This window comes from Nematolebias whitei, chromosome 9 (assembly GCF_014905685.2).
Source record: "Nematolebias whitei isolate Nwh7 chromosome 9, NemWhi1, whole genome shotgun sequence".
In the NCBI taxonomy this organism is placed as follows: Eukaryota; Metazoa; Chordata; class Actinopteri; order Cyprinodontiformes; family Rivulidae; genus Nematolebias; species Nematolebias whitei.
The window spans coordinates 46,920,503-46,936,116 of NC_056506.1; the positions used below are offsets into that span (position 1 = coordinate 46,920,503).

At 38.7% G+C, this 15,614-nt stretch overlaps 1 protein-coding gene across 3 annotated transcripts in view; it reads right to left on the reverse strand.

The window, feature by feature from the left end:
• LOC119415252 (partitioning defective 3 homolog) overlaps nt 1-15,614 on the reverse strand; it is a 369,801-nt gene that overhangs the window by 72,602 nt on the left and 281,585 nt on the right. For all 3 annotated transcript variants that reach the window (XM_037682423.1, XM_037682421.1, XM_037682420.1), the window contains 2 exons: nt 14,484-14,612; nt 2,920-3,195 (listed from right to left, as the gene is read on the reverse strand). In XM_037682423.1, the coding sequence (XP_037538351.1) occupies nt 2,920-3,195; nt 14,484-14,612 (405 nt within the window). The remainder of the gene's footprint in view (nt 1-2,919; nt 3,196-14,483; nt 14,613-15,614) is intronic.

Sequence of the window (15,614 nt, forward strand, 5' to 3'; positions counted from 1 at the left end):
AATAATTATAACAGCTGGCAATACAAAACAGATTAAAGTACTCTTTGAGAACTATTAAATCAAACATGAAACCTTTGATCTTAAAGTATATCAAACGTTGCAGTTTGACAGACTTTAGTTCAGTGGCTCTCCAGATATATTGCTATGCAGTTCTGAAATGCAGGTACGCACTCAACGTAAACAAATAACTTTACTCTGCACACTTTCTATTTTCAGTCATGTCGGTTGTTTCCATTGGAAAAAAAAACACACGGGGTCGTTGCCAGCCGTTCTTAAGTTTTCCCTAAAAACTTTGCACCAAGACACAATCGCCATTAATTTAAAGTTAAGAAATAAATGTGCAGATTATTAGCAGTCTTTAGGACACTGCAGTGAGTACAGTTAAAAGTAAACAGTAGATATTCTGTATGTATTCAGGTAAAAGTCTCAATAAGAATAAAAATCTTATTTTCAAAAAAGACTTGACCATTATTCTAATAAATTATAAGCATGTAGGTCAAAATTAGCTTAACTCAGTGTTAAAAAGGGTTGTTTTATTCTTCAGTTTTGTTGCTACAAGCAACTTTTCTCCAAACTGACACTTCAAACCAATAAAAAAAAAATGCTCCAAAGGCCTCAATCATTCTGTTATTTTGGCTTCTTGCCTTTAAAAGATATGAATTCCAAATTTAAACGATACAAAACGGGGAACAAAAGTGAGCAAATTATAATTTTTGAGCAGCTAGAATTAGTAAACAGATTTCTACTTGATCAGTGGCTTGAAATATTAAAAGACAAAAACTTGTAGTGCTCTTTCATTGGCTTGTTATCGCTGTGGAACATTTCAGCGCATTCACCTCAAAGTGACTTGAAGCTGAAAAGAATTTCTATTAAGTAGTGGGGGGTGGGGGGGTTAATTCAATGGTAAATAAGTGAAAAGGATAAAAATTTTAATAGGATGTTGATCAGAGTCTGTGCTCGGGCTTATAAACGAATTCTGTCGCCTAATTAAATAAGACTCCCCGTCTGTAATGCTCGTATATTATCTTGTGTTGTGCACCGGCGTGTCAAAGTGCAGCAGCACAATAAATTATGAATCAATATGAGCTACAGCACTTTTTAACTTAGCGCAGACCGCCTGAGGCCATTTGGAGACACGTTAAAAACACGAAACCCGTTCATTCAGTGCTGCATCTGCTCCTCTGCACTTCTGCTGCCCTGCAGGCTCCACTCGATTGGTTTCAAGTTCCCCCAAACCCATCTCAGGGCGATGCATCTCTCCATCCATTGATTGGAGGAGGGCCCGGCTCAGGCCTGCAGTGCAGTGCAGTGCAGAGAACTGCTGCTGCAGATGAGATGCAGAACCTTCCGGCGTCCACTCGGCCAGCTTTTCCTTTATTACTGATCAGGAAACCTCACAGAGCCACACTGCTGAATACGAAGGCAAAAGATGAATTTTCTGCCACAGCGGGGGGATTATAATGAGATGACTGGCAGCTGTCATTCAACCGGTGACGGAGTGTTTATAAAGCTGCCAGCAGTTCAGGTCAAAATGAACCTGCGAAGATGAAGAAAGTGAAGGGAATGCAGCAAAGTTAAAAGGTTGCACTGAGGTGAAATCAACAAGGGAGCAGAAGACGAAAAGAAAGAGGTAGAAAGGTCACGGGAGACAGATATTCAAAAGGTCTCCATTCACCCGTTTCTTCCCCTGAGTAAATCCCCCTGAGAGTGGCGTGTGGCGTCTCACAGTTGACATTTACCGCCTGCCTTCTGTTGCTGTGATTATTTTCTTCTCCAGGTGCGATAGCCAAAAAAAAAAAAAAAAAAGCAAAAATGCTGCTTAGTGGTTGGTCCAGCCTGGACAGACCTTTTAGTTAAACCCCGAGACCGAGGTGTGCTTTAAGTTTCAGGTTGATGAGCTGTGATTGGCAGCTGTAGAGTTATTTTTCCGTAAAACAAAAGAAAGAAGACAATTAGGCCTGTCACGATAAGCAATACATCAATTAAGCGCATGATAAAAGAAAATGATCGACCTCATTTTCATTTATCGGCTTTATCGTTTCTTTGTGTCTCTCTTTCTACTGAAGACACTGGATGACAAAAGGATCAACTCCGGTGCTCTTCACTGATCCCTCTCTTTCTTCACTGATCCCTCCCTTTCTTCACTGATCCCTCCCTTTCTTCACTGATCCCTCCCTTTCTTCACTGATCCCTCCCTTTCTTCACTGACCCCTCCCTTTCTTCACTGACCCCTCCCTCTCTCTTTAAAATCCGTTTTAACCGACCAAAATAGCGTTTTTGGATCGTTAAAAGCAGCTAAGCTACGAGCTAAGCTAACAGGTCAACTTCGGGAAAAACCTCCGTCTTGTAACAAAGCTCCAAAAATTCACAGTTGAAACCCGTGCCTTTGTGTAAAAAGTTGTTTTTCTCCGAAAAAAGAAGCTGAGAACTTGTTTACTGATTTTTTTTATTAAAAGCTTTGTGTGAAAGATGCTAGAATAAAGAGCTCAAACTACACTGAGCGTCCACCATTTTGAGAATCAAAGACAGACAGCCCATGTCACGTCAAGGGGCCTCCCTCCCATTTTTCTTAAAGAGACACGCTGCTCGCTCCCTCACTATCCATCCTTCGGTTCAAACTGTCCATCCAGTGGTGATAAAAAGGTACCACACTCAAAACAAATTAACCAACATTTCTTCTTAAATTTGAAAACAATGATGAATTATTGTCAAATTTCAAACAATATTATCGTTTATCGCAATAATTTCTGACATAATTAATCACCCAGCAAAATTTGTTATCGTGAAGGGCCTAAAGACAATATAGCCCCAAAGCTTGATCCAAAAAGCAGAAAATATAAATCTGATGCCAGTCGCTGACTCATGTCACCAAGGTGTAGGAAACTACGCAGGAAGGACAAGTTTCAAATGCCACCTTACCTGTCTGTGGATGGAGGTCGATCGTTGCGAGCCTTGCTGATTTGGGTATAGAGGCTGTCGGAGTGCTGGTGCTGGTGATGGATGTGGGGGTAATCGTCCCGGGGGCTGTGTGGTCGGCTGTGGCCATAGTCCACAGAGCTGTTTAGGGGGCTCATGCCAGAGTAGAGGTGGTCCTCTTCAGAGGATCTCTCCGACGTGCGACTAATGTCCAGAATCTCAGCATAGTCCCGTTCCCGGGCTTGACGCTCCCTCAGCTCCCTGGTCTTGGCTTGGATCCTGAGGGAAAATAAAAATACATTTAAGCTAAGTTTCTAACCATCTGTATCATACCTGCATGAAATCTATGCAAACAAGAGTCCCATTCAACAGCAATTAAACGTTTTGATTTGAAAGAGCAGGGAAAGCACAAGTGTATTCATGAGAGCTGCGCTCCATCTAGAAGTTCTGCTCTTTAGCATTTTGACAGAACCGCCATGAACTGCTGCAGAACTGGAATGAAGCCTTGGTTAAAACACTCGTGTTGGTCTTTAAAGTCAAAGTGTCTGCTGGTAAATATATCCATAAAGACTGCAGTGGAACAGTTTTTGCTGTTGTATGTTGTTAAAGTCTCTTTTCTCTGGGTAACTGAATACATTATTGCTTTTAAATCACCAAACAGAACTTTAACAGTTTGATACTTCAAATCACAGTCCCTGCTCTTTTTCTTCTAGAACTACAAATGTAACAACTTAAGTGCTGTAACGGCACATTATATGCTCCTCAATAAACGATTATTGTCAAGGAATTCTGGTCAAAGTTTATGGATGTTTTTAACTACTACAGCTGTGAATGTTAACTGCCCATGAGCCACGTGTTTGAGATAGCAGTTCTTTTCTCTCTCAGAGAGGGCTAAATGAGGAGATTAATTGATCCTGCATGTGCAGCTGGGTGGCCAAGGTCACCAGTCTGCTGCCTTTGAGCCGGGAGCTGATAAGGTTATAAAAACACACCTCGCATGCTGCTCATGGCAGATTCTCGTGACTGGGCTCCATGCATGTAAAACTTCTGTACATCTGTGTAACCTGTTGTGAAAGTCTGCCCTCGCCAGTAAAACCAGTTAATGTTCTCATGTCGAGTGTGGCTTATTTGAGTAAGTAAAATGAATAGAGGATATTTTTATCCAACATTTATACAGCGGAACAAGAATCTATAGATGAGGCCAGACAAGCAAAGATCTTGTGTAATATTTAGCCTTCGTTTGTGACCTTGACCTTGAGGTGATGAAGTATACGTGGCACTCCGTCTACCGATGTTAAGACTGTGAATCAATCTTCACTGTCAGCATTGAAATCCCAGTTTGTGCTCTCGAGTATAATAAAAAAAAAAAAAAGTCATTTTGATGTGAATTGTATGTATTTTCTGTTGTTTATCTTTTGAAATTAAGCACTTGAGCTAAACTGAGCTCAATATATTCTCACAGAGATAAGGGCTAATGAAACTGGCAATTAGACTGAAACAACTTGATTTATTACTTTGTGAGCCCAGTTGCTTGTTTATTGAATAAACATGTCCAGTTCAGAAATGGTCTCTTGTCAAAAATGTATTTTGAGTTAATGAACCCAGAAGAGGCAACATAGTCAAGTAATATGAAGTTTCCCTCAAGTCAAAGAAAGTTTGAGACCTCAATTGGCATGTCTGAGCGGGCTGTTTCCAACACAGTAACACCAGCTGGAACAAAGTGACTGACTCAGTTCCCACTGCCAGAAACAGTGTGGAGACTACCTGTGAGCTGGGAGGTAGTTTCTAATTAATGCTCCCAGGAGCAGACACTGCACGAACAGGTTGGGGTGACATTCAGCTCCACTACCAGCTGAGATGGACCACATCTTCAAATAAGAATGACTTTCTGAGAAGAGCAGTTTGTTATTTTCGACTGGTTCACAGGAGTCAGACTGGGTGCTGCCAGCTGTCATACAGACTGGAAACATGGACCCATTCTGTCTCTGTTTATCTGCAAGCTGATGCCCCAATTAATACCAAAGCTTCCTTATGAGACGCTGCTTAACTTGTGCTTATGCTCCTTCTCTGATTATAACCATTGTGTATAAAAAGAGGTAGTTTTAAAAAAAATGTTTAGCTTGTTGCTTGTGGCACAGAGTGACAAACCTGGAAGTGGAGGGAGCAATTTTATCCATCACCAGGCACAATGGTGGAGCCAGGGGGTGGTCAGTGGTGGCCTTGGCCACAATAGCTTTATCTTCGGCCACCCCAAGGGCCACCCCAATCATTTGAGGAAACTATACTTACAAGCAATATTTTATTTAAACCTTTATTTTACTGTATACTACAATAAACTCTTTAATGTTTCTGTCTGCACCCGTTTTGAAAATTGTTGGCATTTTTTAAAATATTCTTTTATCTTTATATCTTGTGATTCTTGTGTATGTTCCTTTGTACCGAAACTCTGGCACAATAATTTAATGCGGGATCACTAAAGTTCTATCTTATATTATTTTATCAGAAAATAAATCCACAGAGATTATTAATCTATTTTACAAGGATGTCCTGGGCAATGTGCAGACAAGCGTTTACAAATAAAGCAACAGTCTTAATAACAGTAACAGTAGTATTGAAATATTTACAACAAAATATATGGTAGTAAGACATAAAATACAATACAAGATTAAAAATATCACAATTTAAGACGCTTAAATGTTACAGGTGCAAAATGTGACTAAAGCATGAAATTTTGTTTAAAACAAGATAAAGGAATAAAAGAAGCCAACTTCAAATATATATACATACGGTATATTTAGTGCATCCAAAAAGTATTCACAGAGCTTCACTTTTTCCGCATATTTATTTATGTTACAGCCTTAATCCAAATTGTATTACAATAATCTCTTTGCTCAAAATTCTACAAACAATACCTCTTTATGACAATGTGAAAAAATAGATTTTTGCAAACTACCAAACCAAGTTATATCTCAACAAATGTTAACTTGACTGAGTTTCAAGGCATTTTTGTGTTTGCTCAGGTCAATAATCTGGACAAATTGGTAACTACATATGTCATCGAGTCTACGAGGCTCAATGGGATTAACCTGTATAAATAAAGGCTAAATGAATATGGATTAGGAATGAAAATTAGGTGTTAAGATTCTGTTTATTGATTGAAATGTATTTACTTTAAACGAAGATGGAATAATCTGGTAGCAGATAATGGTAGAGTCTTGTTAATCATCTCCTTCTGCCTGCTAATCCCTCTTCAGGGGTTGCCACAGCAGGTCATCCTCCTCCGTCTCACTCTTACGTCTACCCCTGTAGTTGCTACAACTCTGTACATCAACCTTGTTCTTAAAAATGGGCACCAGCACACTTCTTCTCCATTCCTCAGGAATTTTCTCCCCGTGAAACATACCATTGGATATTTGAGTCAAAAACCTCACTGCCATCTCTTCTTGCCATTTTCAAACCTCCACTGGCATGTCATCAGGTCCTACTGCCTTCCCTTTCTTCATTCTTTTCAGAGCTTTCTGAACTTCACCCTCACTAATCATTCCCACTTCCTGGTCCACAGTTTCTTCGATCTCTACTCTTCTTTATCTTTCATTCTCTTCCTTCATTAGCTCCTCAAATTAGTCCTATCTCCCCACTCATGGTGTCCTCACTTGTAGAACATTACCATTCCTATCTTTAACAAGACTAACCTGCTGCACATACTTTCCAGCCTGATCCCTCTGTTTCGTCAATTGGTACAAATCCTTCTCGCCCTCTTTAGTGTCCAGCCTCCCATACAATTCGTCATACACCTTCTGCTTTGCATTAGCTACCTCTTTCTTTGCTCTGTTCCATCTCCTTCCCGTCTCCTCTCTTCAGTCCTCTCACTGTCATATTTCTTCTTGGTTAATCTCTTTCTTTGAACGGCTTCCTGCACTTCACTATTCCACCACCAGGTTTCCTTATTATTTTCTGTCCAGATAGTTGTTGTAACTGTTAATAATCAGTGAGTAGTTGTAAGGATCTGTACAAAGTGTAGCTGAAATAAACAATTTAATTACACCTTTTTGATTAGTTTTGACATAATTAGTACATTAATAAAATCTGAATTATTGAAATATTTTGATGTTTCATTTGTTCTAGTGCAATTTAGAACATGGACTTTGTGGGTTCATGTATAAAATTTTCTAAAATTATTAAACTAAAAACATGTTTTTTTTTCTTCTTGTTTTACACAGTTGAGTTGACAGAACAGGACCAAATGTTTAATGAGGTCCAACATAGGCAGGATTATCAGTAAAACTGTGGGATGAGAAATTAGCTGCAGTCTCGGTTATACCCTCTGGAGCTGAGCTATAATATAAACTCAGTTGTCACATTAGCAAAACAACAGACCAATGCTATAAGTGCATATTGTGCATTTTTAATGTTTCGTTACAGCAAAAAGAAGATGCAGAGTCTGTTGTTTGCGCTCCCTTTGTGAATGATAAACAGTGTGTATTAGTCTTCTGTCCCCTTGACACACAGTACAAAGCAAGTAGTTTATATTCAGCACTGTGCCGATAATGTATTTCTAACATGCTTCTTTCTGTCTCTTTAAAGAGCAAACACACCTCTGACATCTTTCGGTCTCACACACAGAACAACTCACACACTCGCCCTTTCTTCTCTGAGCATTATCTCCCTGAATGACTAGCTACACCATTTTCAGTGGCAGGGGGAAACTACCTATCGCACAACCCTGTAATTAGAGTCTCGCCAATTATCAGAGCTTTACAACTACCAATTATCAAACGGTTGTCATTTCGTACAGGCCCCTTTTTAATGGCGGCAGAAAAATAAATGGGACAGCCGCAATCATGACGAGGAGCAGGGCGCAACCTGACTGCAGCAGAGTGAATTTTAAAACGTTTCCTACAAGAAGAGTAGGGAAGGAGCTGTAAAATGTTGCACATAGAAGTTAATAAACTCTACTGTGTTTGAATAGTGGAAACAATGTATGCATTCGAACTTCAAAAGCTTAACCCGTGTTCAAGCTTGTGGGTTTGCAACGCAGCACCTTCACCTTGTGTGGACTCAGCAATTATCTAATAGTGCAGAAGGAAGCAGGCCCTTGAGGGATCTATCTTTAAACCCAGAGAGAAACTGTGTTTTCCATCAGAGAGAGCAGCAGAAGTGAGAGCAGCTGGTGATTGTAGACACAAGCACCAAGGTCCGATAAGATAAGACCAGACGTACCAATTCAGCTCCTGGTCTTCTTACAGTGCAGACTTTCCTTACAGGAGGCACCAGATGACTCTGCAATAACAGGTTCTCAACGTGGACCCATGGTTACAAAAAGAGTTGGTTCTTTTTATAAAGAAAATATCAATTCTGTTTGAGACAAAAATGGGACTATTTAATGGTTCCCACCTCCAAAATATAAGACTTCAATGCCTCCGTTTTTGATGTTATTATTTCAAATTGTTAAAACCAACCAGATATGTAAATGGTAAATTGACTGTACTTATATAAATGGACTGTAACACCTTTCTATCGTATCAAGATACTCAAAGCGCTTTAGACTACAATCTGTGCCCTCATTTACCCATGCATACTCTACTACATCTATGCAAAGAATAATCAGTGCTTTAGATCACATTCATACACTGATGGGACACACATCGGAGGCAAAGAGGGGTTCAGTGTCTTGCCCAGGGAAACTTCGGCATGCGAGTGCTTGTGGAATCGAACCCTCAACTCTTGCATTGGAGGACGACTCCTCTAACCACTCAGCCGCAGCCGCCCTGTGTGACAAACACCCACCCCAAGGTCAAAAATCAAAGATTTTTTATCATTATTGATTTGGAAATTTTGTTTATGAGAGTTTTTGAGTGATGTTAATAAATTCATATTACTATTTTACCATTTCACTGTCAAAATCAAAAGTCAAATATAATTTATTGACAAAAAATACCATGAAATTTTAAGAAACTGTTTGGCGACCAATTTATTTGGTTGCAATTAGCTATTTGTGCCACTAGATGGCAGTATATATCTTGGCTCTGCAGTTTTGACTGTTGATTAATTTCAGATTCAGTAATTATGATAAGATGTGTAAATGTTTGTATTGTTCCTGAAATTAAGAACTCTTGCTTGGCTAAGCTGAGCAGGTAAACCGTAAACTACTACTAATAAAAATATTACAAACTCGTTTTACTGTCGTAACAGATTAACAGTAATTTCTTATGGGAACATTTTTAATGTGACTTTGTTATAGTGTTACTTTGAACTGTTGGTTTTTGATTTAGGAAATATGTGACTTTACGTTTTTTTCTACTACTGAAAACTTAACAGAAATGTTCTGAACTTTAAATAGGTTTATTTATAAAAATGTATATGAAGAAGTCTGATTAAGGGAATATAACTGACATCTTACATCCAGGAAGTAGATCTTTAATAGATTCTACTTTGGAAGGTTCATCGACAGTCTTATCCTTAAGAAAGCCTTATTTTAAATTATTTTGAGCAATCTTTCAAGCCTTTAGCGATCAAATGCTTAAACCCTTACAATGCATATCTTATCTATGTCAACATGACAAGCACTTAAGAGGCCATGTTGCTAAAAATGTTTCACAAATACAGTTTTGCGTTGATTGAAATGGAGCAGAATGGAAACCCCCTTTCCTCTAATCATTATCTTTCAAGTGCCAAAACACAGAAGGAAAACTCTGTTTTACTTTGTCAACCTTGATGACAGACTAAAATACTTTTGGCATGGAGGGTAAATAATAAAAAATGAAAAAAATATACCAATAATAGGTGGGGAAAGAGACTAGATGAGTACATGCAGGAAAAAGAGGAAGAGACAGCATTTAAAAGGGAACAAAAATGGCAGGATGAGACATTGTGGTAACAGAAATGTATTTGACGAGTGACCTTTCTGCTACATCAAACCAGAACAATGGTCCATTATGTGCCATTGTATTCGGTGTGTAAAAAATGGTCCCTCTTAGTGGTTAGGCTGACATAACTGACAGACCAGAGTGAAAGGCAGGAAGTACAAGAAGGGAAAAGGTCTAGCAGGATAAGATGTCTGTTGAAAGTCCTTTTGGATTGATAACTTGTGTATTTAGACATATTTTGTAGGGCTAGTCACCCAAAAAGTTCAGCCAGTGTTGAACGTATTGAGTAAAAGAATAATGAAAGATTTTGATCAAGCAAGAAAAGTGTTAGAACGAGTAAACAATTACAATTTACAAGGACATTTTTAGAAAGCTTGTAAAGACACAAATAAACAAGAAGTCATATGATGCTTTGGAGCTTGTGCAAAATAAGTAGAATTGAAGAGTAAAATAAATAAATAAAATAAAGTCCAAAGAATAAAGACCTCATATGCTACAAATTGCCAGAGAAGAGACTAAACTTGGACATGGAACTGATTCTTAAAACAATTCCTTGAGCTGAAGAATGGTTTCATTTAGTTCACAGATGGTGAAGACACAAACGGCTGAGCAGTCCAACAAAAACATTTATCTTGGTTCAACTTCTGGCCAGAAGAGCCTGCACTGTCTGCCACACTGCATTTTGGGAAAAAGATGTTTAAATTTTATTTTTTTACCTTTGTTCATGCAGAAATGTCATAAGCGTTTATAACTTGTTGTAGCCCAGTGTTTCTCCTTTAGGGTTCAAAATGTGTTTTCAGTAACCAGATACAAATACTGCTAAGATTCAGTAAGTTAAAACATACTTGAATAGCAGATAATTTATAGCATAATATAGATTTAGACGTTTTAATTTATTTGCTCTTTAAATATTATGAGCATCACAAAATGTTGGAAAAACTTAAACCCACGAGGTCTCGTACATAAAACAAAGAGCCTCGAGGGCCATTTTGATCCAAGAGGGTTAAACACCCAATTCAAAACCTAAAACTTTATTTATAGCCAAGAACTTCCAGTGATGACTGAACTAGACCCTAAACACAAAAGGCTGAGGTTTTTAAAACAAAGATAAATTGTTTGGAGATCAGATGTTCTTGGAACTGATGATAATAATTCCTGGGTGCTTTATTTTAGTTTATTGGTAAGAACCACTTGGCACAGGTTCCAGATCAAACCGGGACTAAACTACATCTTCCAGCTGGCTTGGAAAAAGTTGGGTACCGGTAATCTCCAAAAAGACCTTTCAACAAGTTGTTGGCGTCCTATGTTATTGTGAACTCTTCTGATATGGAGTGCAAGAAATGGAGATTGAACAAATCCACTGAAGACTGGATCTTTAAGTGAGCTCCACAGATGTCTTCAAAAAAGTTCAATTGTCCTTGACTGAACCTAAGTTTAACCCTGGATGATGGAATTTGTGTTTCATCTTTTCAAAAGACTTTTAGAAACTTACAGAATTATTTCAGGGGACTACAGACGCATATACTGGGATAATGCAACCATCAAGTCGATCCAAGCTGGTTTAAGTAGAGCCTCTGGCCGTGCGTTATCAACATGTTCAGCAACAAGGAGCAGGAGCATGCTCCTGAACCTCCCGTGACCAGAACACTAAAACTACAAAACTGGATTGTTCTTCACCACCGAAACAAGGCACCACCTTCTTAATGCTCTTTGGTATCTTACTGTCATCGGGAGTCAGTGCAAGTTAATAAGCAAATATGGACGGAAGGTTTTGGCCTGTGGATTGCTTTAGGTTGAGCAAAAATATTGACTGGATTGACTTAAGAACTGCTGTCAGAGAAAGTAGGACCAGAGATCTACAGATTCTGACATTTTTGGACTGAAAACTTAAGTACACAGGTAGGTATGTAGGTAAATAGGTACGTGGGTAGGTAGGTAGATACCGTAATTTCCGGACTATAAGCCGCTACTTTTTCCCACGCTTTGAACAATGCGATTTACACAATGATGCGGCTAATTTATGGATTTTTATGGGCTAAACGAGTTTCATGATGCCAAAACATTTACCCTCGTCACACCAGGGCGCTCACATAGCTGCCCAAAACACGTGCCTCTTGAAAATTGGTCCTCGTGACTCAATGAGACTACCTGTATTTGCAGCCACTCGACATAAGTGTGAATACTGCATTTAAAGTGGCACTCCGAGCTCAGTGGGAGGCTCGGATGATCGGTGGCGGGAAATCGTTTACCAAAACTGTCCGTGTGCAAAGAGCAACTTTTGCTCAAGTCTGCCAGTGGATCCTGACAGCGTGGAGCAGTGTAGAAAAAAAACTCCATCACCAATGGGTTTTGAAAGGCTGGACTGCTGCGTGATGAAGAGAACAGCACGAGCTCAAGGGCGAATTTGCCTCGAGACGCAAGCGACGTTGAGAACAACAACAAAAGAGAGTGAGGATGTGTGTGATGAAGTAATTCTGAGGCTGTTCAATTCTGACTCTGAAGAAGACGACTTTAGTGGTTTTAGTGCACAGGAGGAAGACGAAGATAGTGTTCAATAACCTTTCCTGATAGGCTACTGTATATTTTTTTAACCAGTTGTGTTACAGGCACTGTTCAGAAAAAAATTAATTAAATTTAAAAATTACTGTACGCATATGTTACTGGGATGTGTATATATCTCATGTGGACACCTGTGGCTTAAAGACAAGTGTGGCCTATATATGTACAATTTATTTTTCTTTTTAAAGTTAGTGGGTGCTTTTCATATTCAGGTGCGCTCAATAGTCCAGAAATTATGGTAGATGGATATAGTCTTGGAATTTTTTTTTCTTTCGTTTTCTTGTTTGTTATGAATCATGACAAAATATATTTTGTAATACTCTTTGGCCTGCATTCTATTTAACAGCATATGAACAAAACAATATATTTTTTCTAAAATGCCCTGAAAAAGTTCAACAAATTTTGAGTCCCCCCCCCCCGAAAATAAAAAAATTCTTCCAAAATTTAATTTACCGTATTTTTCAGACTATAAAGCACATTAAGCAAAACAAAACAGTCAGATAAGTCGAACTTTATTCAACTCATTCATAATGACTCTCAACTAGGCCTGTCACGATTAAAAAATTTGCTGGGCGATTAATTGTCTCAGAAACTATTGCGATAAACGATAATATTGTTTGTAATTTAACAATAATTAATTGTTATATTTTAGAAGAAATGTTGATTTGTTTGGAGTGTAGTACCTTTTTTGACCACCTGATGGCAGTATAAGACTGATTGAACCAAAGGATGGATAGTTGAGCAGCATGTCTCTTTAAGAAAAAATGGTGGAAGGGCCCTTGACGTGACATGGGCTAACATGGTGACATGATGGACGCTCGGTGATTTGAGCTCTTTAGCATAGCGTTTTTCACACAAAGCTTTTAATAAATAAAAAAAATTAATAAAAAAGTTCTCAGCTTCTTTTTGCAGAGAAAAAAACATTTTTACACGAAGGCACGGGTTTCAATCGTGAATTTTGGAACTCGACAAGATGGAGGTTTATTCCCGAGGTCGGCCTGTTAGCTTAGCTCATAGCTTAGCTCATAGCTTAGCTTTTAATAATCCAAAAACACAATTTTGGACGGTTAAAACAGATTTTAAAGAGAAAGGGAGGGGTCAGTGAAGAGCACCGGAGTTGAGTCTTTTGTCATCCAGTGTCTTCAGTAGAAAGAGACGCGAAGAAACAATAAAGCCGATAAATGAAAATGTGGTCGATAATTTTCATCCATCATGCGATTAATTTATTGTTTATCGCGACAGGCCTACTCTCAACATTTTTCAGTTGTACCACATAAAACCGGTTCAAGGTCAGTAAGCACAACCAGAATTAATACATAAGGTGCACTGGATTATAAGGCTCACTGTTGATTTTTGAGAAAATTAAAGGATTTTAAGTGCGCCTTATAGTCCGAAAAATACGATATTATTGTCTGTCCATACAGATCTCACTTGTAAGCGTCTTCGAGGCTCAATGTGATTTATCTGTATAAATAAAGGTTGAATAGAATTGAAATTTCCTACATTCTGATGTAAGGGTATACGCACAAACCCAGTTTATGAAACACAAAGTAATCCTGAAATGATTCCACATGTCCAAGATGTGCACACCTCAACAGCATAACACAAAGGCCACAGATTAGATTAGCATATGAAAAGACTATTGTGAACTTTTAATAATAGCCATAATAACAACCAAATCATCTGATGTGGCATTTACATTAAATTATAACAAAAGGCGCTGTCATTATTATTATTATTATCATCTGACTATCTGCACTGCAGGTAGAAAGGAAAGGACGCAAATTAGATTTTTACGACCTGAAACGTTGTAAAAACACGGGGTGTAATGACTCGTGCCCTAAACGTGAAACGTGGTAATTAATTAGCTGAAAGAACTGTAATGGCCTCGGCATTTACAAACTGCTGCCCCTGAAGTAATGGCTCCGTGCCCGGCTGGCACTCAGATGTTTTTCATTAACTTCACATTACGTTAAAACACAATACAAACCATTATTGTTATTACTATTATTAGTATTGGGTGTAGATGCTTTTATGCTGTTAAAATGTTTTTGTGTTAAATGTATTCCAGAAAAGAGAAACATAAAAAAAAAAAAAAAAATAGCACAAGCTAAGAGGATGAAATGCTGAAAACGCTCTCACCTCTCCTGCTCCAGCCTCATCTTCAGCGTGTCCTCCTCTGACACCTGCGTCTCCTCTGGCCTCCACTTGCTCGAGCCTTTACGATTGATCTTTTCACCCGGCCGCTCGTCCTTACGGTGCTTACCGAACCTGGAGCACAAAAACACAAGCGACACGTCTAGCATTCTTTCTTTTATAGCGAAGCTTTAAATCACTTTTATTATCGGACTGTATGATTGTTTTATTATGTGCACAGCACTTTGGTCCTGTGGGTGTTTAAAGTGCTCTACAAATAAAGCTGCTATGGCAAACAAAAATCTCACGTAATCAGTTAACGCCCAGCATACGTGATGGGAATGAATCTCTGCTATTATCACACTAAGTTTCAGGTAGATACATCCAATGAGTACTTTCTGGACATTTCAGATGAATCGCTTCGATCTGTCCACTGGTTCATGAGAAGTTTTACTAACAGACAGACAAAATTGATCAAATACAGTGAATGCCAACATTTTAAAGAACTATTACATATACCGTAATTTTCGCTGTATAACTCAAAGTTTTTTTTTTTGCATAAATTAGCATGCCTGCAACTTGTGCAGTGAAGCAACGTATTTATGTTTTTTCCCCGTATTTATAAACCAATTTTTGGCTGTGACCGGACGATTTCATTCATTCTGGCATGGAAAATATTGAACACTATCATTTTCAGCCGCTAGAGAGCGCTCGAGTAATATGGCAAGCCAAGTGTCGCATTAATAGGTAAAAGTGGTTATTAATGAGACACTTGGCTTGCCATACAGAGCCACCTTCGTCTCGCTCCGGAACTCCTGGAGCAAACGTCAAATCAGCTGCATTTCGCCGCGTCGCCCAGACGAAATGCAGCTGATCTGACCATTAAAGTGCATTTATTAAAGAAAAGTTCAACTAAGACACATGTTTAATATAATGTCGCGTAAACTAATAATTGTTTTCAAGTGTTAATTTTGTTAAAGTTCTCCCGTGCATGCTCCCGCGGCTGCCAATAGATTTTTTGCACAACATCAACCCATATTTCCGGGTTGTCGGAGGGGACGCACAATAGATGCGACTTATATGGCGAAGCGACTTATTTATGTTTTTTTTTCCACTTTATTAGACATATATGGACTG